Source organism: Rhipicephalus sanguineus, unplaced genomic scaffold (assembly GCF_013339695.2).
Source record: "Rhipicephalus sanguineus isolate Rsan-2018 unplaced genomic scaffold, BIME_Rsan_1.4 Seq990, whole genome shotgun sequence".
Taxonomy (NCBI): Eukaryota; Metazoa; Arthropoda; class Arachnida; order Ixodida; family Ixodidae; genus Rhipicephalus; species Rhipicephalus sanguineus.
The window spans coordinates 18,282-30,091 of NW_023616438.1; the positions used below are offsets into that span (position 1 = coordinate 18,282).

Genomic DNA, 11,810 nt, shown 5'->3' on the forward strand with positions numbered 1-11,810 from the left:
ATGGGCGTAATGGCGATGACTAGACTTCAAGAGCGAGCGGTTCTTCCTGAAAACAGGTGCGCTGTCCCGGACAGTCGGCAGCGCTTTCTTGTTCCTGGCATCTATTTAAAGGGGCCATTACATGGTCACCCAACAATTTGCGGTTTTCAGCGAAAAACGGAGGTAGAGGGTCAAATATGTCTGAACACGTGTGAAAACTGGACTGTAAAAGACTATTTCAGTCCAAAATAAGCCGTAGAAGTCGCCGGCTCTAAACTCCGCCCACCGCCGGCGACCGCCATTTTGCCCCGGCGTGCATGACGTCACATGCTGCTGGCAGCAGTGCCGTCGTCTGCTACCAAACAGCCACCTACCGCAGGCGGTCAAGTACGTGTTGCGGCGTGGTCCGCACGTGGTCAGTGTGTTGCGAGTGTTACTGTGTTGCGGCGTGGTACCAGTACCACCCCCATGTCGTCGACACCATCATCTCACGATTCGGGCAGTGGGTCACCGAGCAGCGGAAGCAGCGACAACGTCGTATACGCTGCGCATTTTGATTTCGACCCCATCGCCACCAGCTCAAGCGACGAGGAAAGCGTGGAAGACGGGGCGAACCCACATGACAACGACCTCGGCGTTGTGGCAAACGTTGCTGATGGCCTTCCGCACTGGTAAGTAGCCTCATTTCATTATTTCAACCGTGCAAGGTTGAAAAGTGAGCCGTTCCTGGGATACGGGTGTCTGTGGACGCCGCATTCGCGAGCAAGTGTTAACTCGCGCAATTGAATTAGTAAAGCGTGTAGATTTTGTTTGCTAGCATACGTACATACATGCACGACTTTCGTACTGAACATAAAAATACGTTTTCGTAACAATGCTGCGCGTTGGCGCCGTTGCTTTTCCATTTGTTGCAGCGTGCGGCAAATGCAAACATAAGTCGGCGCGCGCGGCATGTCACTGCGGCGATAGGGTTGCTCGTGATATACATTTTGGCCGAACCGTTGCTTGAACTCTAGTCATTGCACTCGATACCGGTGGAAAATAGCAAGTGTGCCGTTTGAGTCTCAATAAATACTGATCCATACAGCCCGTTGCCGAAGAGCATACGCGTTGCACATTTTTGTCAATCTGTCTGAGGCAGGCCCGTAGCCAGGAAGTTTTTTCGTGGGGAGGGGGGGGGGGGCACTTACTGAAAGCCTTGACTATTTGAGAAAAACGCCTATTTTCATTATTTTCGGGAACACACCACGTATCATAAAAATTCCCCCCCCCCCCCCCCCCCGGCTACGAGCCTGGCCTGAGAACAGATTGACAAAGGTTGTCTGCTGCAAGTGTCACTTTGTCTATGCAGTGAAGTTAGTAAAACAGGATGGGGACATGAGAATCAAACTAACTTGGGACAACACTGCATTTCATCACAAACTTATACGGACAAATGACGCCTTAGTTGAAACTGGCTGCGACTGCAACATGTGACTTAGTCATTATTTAGATTATTTGCAGACCCTTGTAATTATTTTTCTACTTTGATTCGTCGAGCACTTGATCGCCAACTGTTTGAGTAACCACACTGAAATAAAGAATAGTGCTTTCAGTTGACGAAATAGTGTTCAAGATTTTAAAAACAAAATGCCTTACTTTTTCCCCCTGCATGACTGAAATTCATGTATGCATTTCTTAAAGCAAGCTGTAGCTATATCAGGCCTTCAATTATGTGTGATAAATGGGGAATTGGTAAACCAAATGGTAATAAAAAGCTTGCATATTTTAGGTGTTCCTGCGGCCAGTGCAGGCATATGGAGTCGGCCACAGAAAATATCTGCTGCCAAACCATCGCAAAAGTCAAGGTCAAAATAGAGGACAGAGACAGCTGCATAACAAATCACCCCACATTTGTGGGGGGGATTATCAACATCCACGCCATTGAGGTGAATTACCTGAATATGATGGCCTTAAATCAGGAACAAATCCAAGCTGTTGACATACACAGGTACTGTAATAAGTGACTGCAGCGACCCTTCATATTCAACCATGCGGTAGCTCTCATATCAACTAAGTTGCAATAATTTTTATTATGTGTAAATCACTATGTGTTTCACTTGATAAAACAGCAGCAAGCACGTGAATAGGGTAGTAATTTATTCTTTTATCGCAGGAGGTAGAGGAACACAGCGTACATCTGTTTTGCAAGATGGAATTGGCACAAGCTGGGCAGATATAACAGAAAGCCTCTTCCAAGCTGTGTGGTGCTGAAGATAAGAAAGACATTCCCATCAGAGCACTACACGGGACTCCGATATGTTGACTATTGATTTAGTCATCTGCAAGATAAAACTTAGAAGATGCAGAAAAATGCCAATGCTAGCCTCCTGGTTAGCTCACATGCAATAGAAACATCCCAGAAACTCATGGTCCTCGGTTCAATACTCGGCCGATGACAAATTTTTCTGCAGCTGTGGAGTTTTACCTTTCATCTTTTACGTTCAGTGCATGTCTGCGTTTTCACGACTTCATCAGACTTATTCAAATAAACGTTTATACAACATGTACAAGGCACTCCTACATTCATTCATTTCTTTATTTATGGGCATTCTGCGCCACAACTAGGCGCAAGCATGTGCTGACACAAGTGATTACAAGTGGTTCAAACAAAAAAGTAACATTAGAAACACCATGCCAACGTAACAACACAGGTTAATAAAAAATGGCATTCAAGGCCAGCTACAAAGGCCAACTTTGGCACGTAGGGTCCAGTTGGAGGCACTTTATTGTGTGGTTAAGTGCACAATCATCATACTGCAACAGAGATGAGAAGCTCATTGCCATGAACTAGTGACTGGATGTTCCAAGGCGATACCAACCGAATGACAATGGTTATAGCGCAAAAGCAGGACAAGGACAAAAGGTACACGAAGACGAGCGCTGTCATTGTCCTGCTTTTGCGCTATAACAATTGTCATGACCTACCAACTAGCCCTAGCCGCTACCAACTGAAAGACATCAAATATTGGAACTGCAAGGATCGTATTCTGCTTAGTGAAAACGCATGTACACGAAATGCTCAATTCCGCTTGCACCGTGCCAGCACTTCGCAGATCGCGTGAATTTGGTAAGGTGCAACATATTACTGTGTAATTCATTCATGAACTACTGCATTTAGCTGCAACGGCCTCTCTACAATTTCCATCTATCTATAGCGTTCCCACGTGTCACTGTTGGACCAGCAGAGCTGCACTGAAGAATCATATTTTTGGCGCCAGTATGCCCTAATGCATAAATTAAAAATGAAAAATAATTAAATAAAATATATTATTAAGATAGATTAAAAAATAGAGACACAACTCAGTTTCCTAGATGAAGGCTAAGAGCAGTCTATGCAATTCTCAGATACAGGAATCGACGTCCACCGGCACTGTCAACGAGCGCAGGGTGTGATTATAATATTTAAAGATTACACGAGAGAGTATAACGTGAAAGCCTGTACCAAGATCTTAAAGGAGCACTGACATCAAATTTCAAAGTCGAGATGTGCCCTTCATTCGATTGCTCAGTATGCATACGTCTCCTTGGCCAAATTTGAATGGCGTCCGTCGTGTGGAAGTAATTCTATTTCGAGGGCAAACAGCGTACGAAAGCTCAACGGAAGATTGATCACGCTGCGACATCGACACTAGTGCTACGTAACAAGTGTGATACATTCCGACCATACCATCCTGAGTGACGATGCGCTAGTAACAATGACGTCGACGATCTGAGTGTATTTATTGTGCTGCCGAGGCCAGGCGACGCTCTCACCGGCTCTCACTCCCAGCCAGTGGCTCTCCTCGCTGTCCCGATCCGTGCCTCCGATTCATCGTGTCGTATCGACTGATTTGTCGTGTGATCCTCAGCGCGAGTGCGATCAATCGGAGCGACTACGTGCCAGCATGTCGGGGAACCGCTGCGTAGTACGGAACTGCTCGTCGAGGCGCGGAAAAAGCGGAAAGTGCGTGGCGTTTCATTACACGTACGGTACACGCCAACACGACCACAAGTTATCGAAGTGGAGCAGCCTATAGATAAATATCATCGCTAACAAGTAACACGTATGTAGCGTTATTAGTGAATGTTAGTTCGTCCGTGGACTTCCTTGCGCTAGCGTAATACCGGGTTACTGCAGCCGTAACCGTGAGAGGCCGGATAGGTGGGGCCATCTGGCGGCGCAGAATTGTTATTGTAGAAACCTATCGTATTCTATTTGTCCGCTGGTGTGCATTCGCTATGCCGATATTCCATAGACCCTTTTGCGTATACCGGAATGTTGTGCACGCTAAAATTCTCTCACATATCTAATTGAGACACACCAGCGAGTACGGCCCAAGCGTGCGCCCCGGGGACCTCCTCGTTGCTGCTTGGAACAGCGTCCATTTTTGAATCGCTTTTTGCAAAGTGAAGCGAAAATGATTCGCGACGTCGTGTATCGCGGTGATTCTAAGTTCCAGAATGCCGTCTTCAACACTAGTCGACACTTTTGACGGCGACGACGGCGATGCTGGTGACAAGGCATGACTGAACGCGCGCGCCTAGCAGACGGAATGTTAGCTGAGCAGCTGATCCTCATGTCATTCCTTTCTGTGGACAAGTGGTAAACTGGGCGTGGGCCTGCGGGCATCGTGCTACACAGCTACTGTTGCTACAAGGCAAGTCAAGTGTTCCTTGATTCAACCATACTAACGGCATCAATCTGAGTTCACTACGTAACCACACAGCCGCCGTAGACCACCTGCCACTGCTCGTCGACGCAACTGAGGTGTGACACTGGAACACCACGTGCCAAGAATGAGCGTCGCCTCACGATAACAATCATTGTCTACTACACCTACCATTGCTGACGCTCGCGTTCATCTACCAATGAACACTCCCCTTCCTGCGCCGACACTGCAGAGCTTCAACGCTCATGCTCTTCATTAGATGACGTCAACCGAGACGCCTCTTTCCCCGCATCTCTGGCACAGCGGTTCGTGCTCGATTGGCAAGTGGCATGCGACTTAAACAGAAACGTGAACGCCGTGTCGCTTTCACCCAGACAGCCAATTCGTGAGGTCGCAGTGATGCCATTTGCCTGCTAGAGCAAGTTAGCGTTATACCAGATTTCTCCAGTTGCACAATAAGGTGCATGTGAAAGCACATACGACAGTGCAGGAAAATTTGCGCTAAACTAGAAAAGGACAACACAATCTAGAAGGAACACTTAAACAGATCGAGCGCACACTACCAACTGTTTTTATTGAATGTTAGTTCGTAGACTTCCTTGCAGCAGTTAAAATAGGGAACCCCGAACTGCGCAGACCCCCGTGGCTGCGCATAGATGCACAGACACATCGGGAACATTGTTAACGCACATCGTATTCATCAAAAAAGACACTTCTGCGCCGTAGAGCGCTACCGAGGTGTGCATTCACAGCTATGTTCCCCTTAATGAAGAATGCTTCCAAAACCTCCCGCGCACACGTGTTTTTGCTACGTCCAAGTATTTTAGTCTGTTGAAATCGTGACTTCGCATCCACAGGCAGCGCAGTGAGCTGGCAAATTCGCCATTCGTCTTTATTTTTCTGATTGACAGCTGGTGCAAAGCGTCAAACGCGAAAATGATTCGCGACGTCGTTTACGCAGCGGCTGTTTGGCCCACATAAGACCTGCCGCAGAAATGCGGTATCTCGTACACCACTCCTACTTCGCATTGCACAACCGGTTGGCATGCTTTTGCTACACAGGCTATCTTCGCCCTCGAAATGCGCGCGCACAGCTTCGAAAGCTTCTTAGGGCAGAGAACACCATGCCAACGCCGTGGCGATTGGCAACTTTTTCAGGTTGTGTGTCACCCGGTGTATATAGGAAATCAAAAAACGGCAGGAAGTGGAAGACTGGAAGCTGCTGACCAGTAAAAGGGGGTGTTCCTTGATGCTCGAGCATCCACCCCTGTTTTACGGATTTTTTCACCGGTGTATATAGGGTAACACAATAGCTTCTCACGCCCATCAAGACGAGTCCCCCCGCTGCGGTTTTCGCGAACGCTTTTAGCTTTTTCAGGAGGGTTTCAGCCACCGCCGTCAGCAAAAAATCAGACTGCGGGAACCCAGTATGCCTTCAGTCGTCCAATCTGAGCGCTAAAGCTGGCAGCCTCTCATGCGGGCACCACCTCACCAGTGCAGACTCCAAACACAGTGACGCGATGCGTTGTACCTCTTTACTACCTGGAGTGTGATGAATTGTATGGGCGTAAGAAGCCGATTGTGTTACCCTATATACACCGGGTGACACACAACCTGAAAAAGGTTGCAATCGCCACGGCGTTGGCATGGCGTTCTCTGCCCCTAAGAAGCTTTCGAACTGTGCGCGCGCATTTCGAGCGGCGAAGAGCGCGGTAGCCTGTGTAGCAAAAAGCATGCCAACCCGGTTGTGCAATGCGATGTAGGAGTTGTACGAGATACCGCTTTCCTGGGCAGGTCTTATGTGGGCCAAACAAGCCGCTGCGTAGCAACGACCGCGCGCGCCCAGGGTGAACAACCAGCTGTCAATCAAAAATAAAGAAATGGCGAATTTGCCAGCTCACTGCGCTGCCTCGAAGCACGATTTCAACAGTCTAAAATACTTGGACGTAGCAAAAACACGTTGGCAACCAGGTTTTGGATGCATTCAGTTCATCAAGGTAAAAAAGATAGCTGTGTAAGTGAGGCCTCGGTAGCGCTCTACGGCGCAGAAGTGTCTTTTTTGATGAATAACATGTGCGTTAACACGTGATGCCTCGATGTTCTGTGCATCTATGCGCAGCCACGGGGTGTCTGCGCAGTTCGGGGTTCCCTATTTTCAACTGATGTCACCGAGACGCCTCTACGTTCAATAAAAACATTGGTAGCCGTGTGCGCTCGATCTGTTTAAGTGTTCCTTCAGAAACGTGAACGCCGTGTCCTTTTCTAGTTTAGCGCAGTGAATTTTCCTGCAGAGCAAGTAGTATGAACCAACTAGCCCAATCAAGGTGCATATGAAAGTACATACGACAGCTACCTCCGTACTCGGAATCCCGGCCGCGGCAGGCTGCATTTTCGATGGAGACGAAAATGTTTGAGGCCCGTGTACTTAGATTTAGGTGCACGTTAAAGAACCCCAGGTGGTCGAAATTTCCGGAGCCCTCCACTACGGCGTCTCTCATAATCATATCTTGGTTTTGGGACGTTAAACCCCAGATATTATTACCTCCCTACTCGAATGAGCGCCGCTCATACGATTCACTCAAGATCTCTACCCCGTCATGTGCCTGCGACAAAATCTTTCACGTTTCCCATCGTCACATGATACGACCTGTTGTCCATGTGTTTAAAGCCTTGTCTCGCACGCCAGTTTTTTGTCAGCACAGGCTATACCGATGCCTTCGCTTCTGCACCAATTCCTGGGTTGGAACTTCGGATAGCTCTGCTCAGAGGTGGTGGTGGTGGGGTGCTCCTATTGAGAACTGGTGTAGCTTGAGCATACTCCACAGCACACTGCAGCAAACGAGTCACATAGCCTGCAATTTTTGGATGAAAAAAAATTACTATTTCACGGGAATGGTCATAATAGCCTTGTTTTTTTCCACAATGTTGGGTTATGACTACACACAAGTGCAATTGCTTTTGTGTGTACTTCAGTGCAAATAAAGAAGAATGCAGTTAAGTGCCCATGCTGCTTCAAGCTTCGACATTTGCTTTTGATGCATGCAGGCTGGCTTCGCTCATCATAACTCCTCTGTTCCAAGTATCGAAGTGTTTTGTTACTTAGAGAGGTGAATAAGATTTTCTTTTGTTACTCTACGAACAATTTCAGCTAAAATATTTAAATGGGTCATGCCATAGCCTACCAACAAATCTCACTTTCATGCGATAGTGAAACACGCAGGGTCCCATTAATCTGTTCCAAGATATTTCAAGCCACTGTAGGCTCCGATTTCCCTCGGATGCATCACTTGAATCACAATGTCCAAGCTCCTCCCATTCAGGAGTACTTGGCGTCTCGGTTAAGGTGTGTGGTATCGTCTGCAATAGTTGTCACCGTGAGCTGCTATGTAGTCTTAAACACTGTTGATACTGCAGAAAATCACTGTACTCGCGGACAACTTTCTGTGTCTATGCAGCCAAGTTTTAGTTTGAAAGCAGGGTGACATATGGCTCGTTTAACACACCACAAGCTGAGAATGCCTATATTTGTGTCTTTACTTCCCATTCAGGGAAATATCACTGACGCAGAACTTTTATCAGAAGAGTAAGATGGCCTCCTTGCACTGTGACATCAGTTCAGGAAGACATTTAGTGCATACTTCAACATTTTATCACTGTATAGAAACCAAACATACCATACGAAGCTTTCTCTTTCAAAGGCATGGCCACAGCCTCACCACCTTGTGCCTTTGGATGCTTTCGTTTCCACTGAGGCTCCCCTCGAGCTGTTTTTCTTTGCTGTCTTGAGCTGTTTTCATTGTAGTGCAAGGCAGCGATATACGACCTTAAAGATAAATACGAAACATAACAGTCTTGCTGGAATGTTGACTATTAAACAAAGCGACACAAACAGTTTTCATTGCCATGCTCGTACCTGGCTGCCATGACTTCATAGGTATAGGCTGTGGATTTGGGGGCAAAGTGTATAAGGCAGGCATGAAATGTCTGGACACTGTAGGTCTGCCCCTTTGTCGACAACTGCCTCACATCTGTGACCAGTCTCTTAGCAGCTACAATTGCAGCCACTTGGTCGTGTGCCCGTGTGCCTAGGAAGACAGCAGATTAAAAAAGGCGTTAACAAAAGGTGTAAGGTACATCTAAGGAACAACACTGTACTTTCTTCACATGTCATTACACAGTCTCTACCAAACACACCTTGCTTTATCCATCTGCGCCGTTCCAGAGGGCCATGCTCACAAGCTGGAAAAATGGGTGAATGTCCGCTGTGCACATTCGAAATGTGGTTCAAGATTGAGAGCCACTTCGCCACAATCAGCTGCCCATCTCCGTTGCTAGTGCAAGCGCCAGTAGTAGAGGTGGCTTCCAATTGATTTCACCCAAACAAGGATGATGTCACTGTCCTTGAATCGTTTTGACGCCGCTATAAGCTTCTTGATTCCTGCACATTTGGAGAAAACGAAGCGGAAGCAATGCCACTAATGAAAGAGCGCATATTTTAACTTATGTTCCCATTACTCTTAATAAGTCCATATCGAAGCTCCACATGCAGCTGATCATATATCAGTGATTACCTTTTCCGACGTGCCACACATCATATCTGTGGTCCGTGTCACCTGTGGTTGTTGGCGAGGTACCTTTCGGATTTGTGCATGCCTATCTATTATCAGAGTAGAAACCTTCACTCTTTGTCCTTGCAGGTAGTTGAGGCCACGCTTAAGGCCTTCGAGCTCCTGTGGCAGCTTCCAGCCAACCTCGTTTGACTGAAAGTCATTAAAAACGCTGTATGAAGACAAATGCGGTTGACGGTGGGTACACATAAAAAGGATCCAGTTACCAGCACCAGCTCAAGATGAATGATCTTGTTAGCGGTCACATCCAGCATGGAATATGTGCCAAACTTGGCAGAAAATCCAGGAGAGTCTGAACGGCCATTGCCAGCAATGACCATGTCCTTTCCCACAGCAGCTGAAAGGAGCCCTTCCTGCCCCTCTTTCCAAACCTTAAAAAATCGTAATGAGTAAAAAAATGAGTGTTATAGTAATCACATGTTGACACAGTAGACACTGCAACTGCCAGGCAAGAGGTTGTAAATTTCATTCTAATTTCACTTTCTGTTCAGTCCCAAGTTGCTTACCATAAATGTTTACCGAATGCACAGACTTTCCTAATACATAAATGTGCAATTTCTGCCATGACGGTGCTGCAAAAAAATGCAAGGGTGCAAAAATGCAAACTTGCACGCACACACAGCATCTAACTGCTCTGAATTTGGTTTGGAAATAATTTTTGAAATAATTTTGAATTCTCATTTCTCTTTGCACAATCAAGAAAACACTGCACATCACCAAGCTAATAGTTGCAATGCCATGGAGATTAGATGTCGCACGATTGAGCCCTTACTTTCTGCACAGATGGACTCAACAGGTTCTGCTGGTGGCGAAAGAATGTCCTTTCTGTGATGGTAGCCACCTTTATGGACAACAGCAGCCGCAAAGACTTCGCTGCGTTCAGGCCGGAGTATAGGACGCCTGCTGCAAGCAGGACATTTCCCGCTGCATACTGCCCAATTTTTGGTTGACTGCATCAAACGAATTTATGCAGGTTGGGACAGAGCGTAAAAACCTCAAGTGCTGTGCCTTTGACTTCTGTCTGGATGCTTGTTTGCCTGAGGAACACACTGCATTGGAAAACAGTTCCAAGAACATGCTCTCAAAGACAATGTATTTTGGCTCCTCCAGAGGGCCGGAAGTGTCCACAGCGTCTTCAAGTGCACAGTTGAAGCTCCTGAAGAAGGCAGAAAAAACAATATGTGTCCTCAACTATGGATTGACAACAAGCAGAATGCTAGAGTAATCAAGGAAAGAAGTCCCACAAGTGCGGTCACTTCATTATACATCAAAGGAATGCTGAATAACGTAACACTTTCAGCCGTCTGTTCTCTCTTTTCTTTTCTTTTCTAATTTAAACACTAAATGGCACTTCCTGTATTCGTATATCGGCACACTTACTGCTCACTCACACCCATTTCTGATGGGTGTAAATGGGTGGGGTAAATGTGAGGGAACGAGGGTATAAGAAAGTGCACATGGGTAGCGCTGTGCTATGTGTATTGAAAAAGTTATTCCACTTCAAGTCAGGCTCTAATGAGATGAATAAAATGGCCTCACCCAGCACTTGTGTCACAAGCAGACGGCTCATAAGAGGAGTCCAAATTTTCAGGAATGATGAAGCTCCTGAAGAAGACAGAAAAAAAAGTATGTTCTATTGATTGACAACAACCAGAATGCTAGAGTAATTAAGGAAAGAAACCCACAAGTGTGGTCACATCACTATATATTAAAGGAATGCTGAATAACTAACGTAACACTTTCAGCCATCTGTTCTCTCTTTTTTTAGGGGTGTGCGAATTGCGAAATTTCATCTCGAATCGAACAGTACCGAATAGTGACCAAAAACATTGAATATCGAATACAAAAGATTTTATTTAAAATTGAAAGAAATAGAAATAAAATCTGCTCATGTCTTCGAGCACATGACGCGGTGAGTGACAGCTACTGGAAGGCTACAAATTGTCATGCGGAAACACAAGCTATTCCATATGACCTGGCTTAAGGCTCTCTCGCCGCGATGTTATGGTGTTTCCTGCAGTTGAAAACATGCGCTCACTGGGCACCTCAGTAGCAGGGATGGGAAGGTATCAGCGGCAACTTTAGCGATGCCTGGATCAAGTGCAGTTTTATGCTCTTTTCAGTATTTCAAAGGATCACCCTTTCTTGGGGTCAGGGGCTAATTGAAGTACTTTTTAACCTTTTGACTATAATATCTGAGCTCAGTGTGCTGGCATTTTTTGATGCTAGAAGTTCAGCAGTTTCCCAGACTGTTCACTAGCCTTGTTTGCTGGAACCATGGCATGTGGAAATGACATAATCTTTAATATAAACATGCACTCGCTTTTGAACCATGATATCGGTGAAAGTTTTAACGAAAGACCTACTATAACGACGTTGGCGTTAGATTTAGCCACCTCAACCCAACCAAGTTGCATTGGCCTTTGTCGCGTTTTAGATGTTCATCCTGTCGAATTATTCGAAACTTCGAATGCTAGCTATCCGAAAGTTGAATCGAGTTATTCCGGTTAGG

General features: G+C 46.3%; 1 protein-coding gene across 1 annotated transcript; it reads left to right on the forward strand.

The window, feature by feature from the left end:
* The first annotated feature begins 373 nt into the window (after positions 1 to 373).
* LOC119378808 (uncharacterized) lies at positions 374 to 2,812 on the forward strand. Its single transcript, XM_037647835.2, has 3 exons — positions 374 to 650; positions 1,751 to 1,969; positions 2,785 to 2,812. The coding sequence occupies exons 1-3, from the start codon at positions 448 to 450 to the stop codon at positions 2,810 to 2,812; spliced, it is 450 nt and encodes a 149-aa protein (XP_037503763.2). The 5' UTR covers positions 374 to 447.
* The last annotated feature ends 8,998 nt before the right edge of the window (positions 2,813 to 11,810 follow it).

Coding starts and splice junctions, on each gene's coding strand:
- LOC119378808 (XM_037647835.2), top strand. CDS start 448: ATGTCGTCGACACCATCATCTCACGATTCGGGCAGTGGGTCACCGAGC. Junction 651..1,750: donor GCTGATGGCCTTCCGCACTG/GTAAGTAGCCTC, acceptor TGCATATTTTAG/GTGTTCCTGCGGCCAGTGCA. Junction 1,970..2,784: donor CAAGCTGTTGACATACACAG/GTACTGTAATAA, acceptor ATACTGCAACAG/AGATGAGAAGCTCATTGCCA.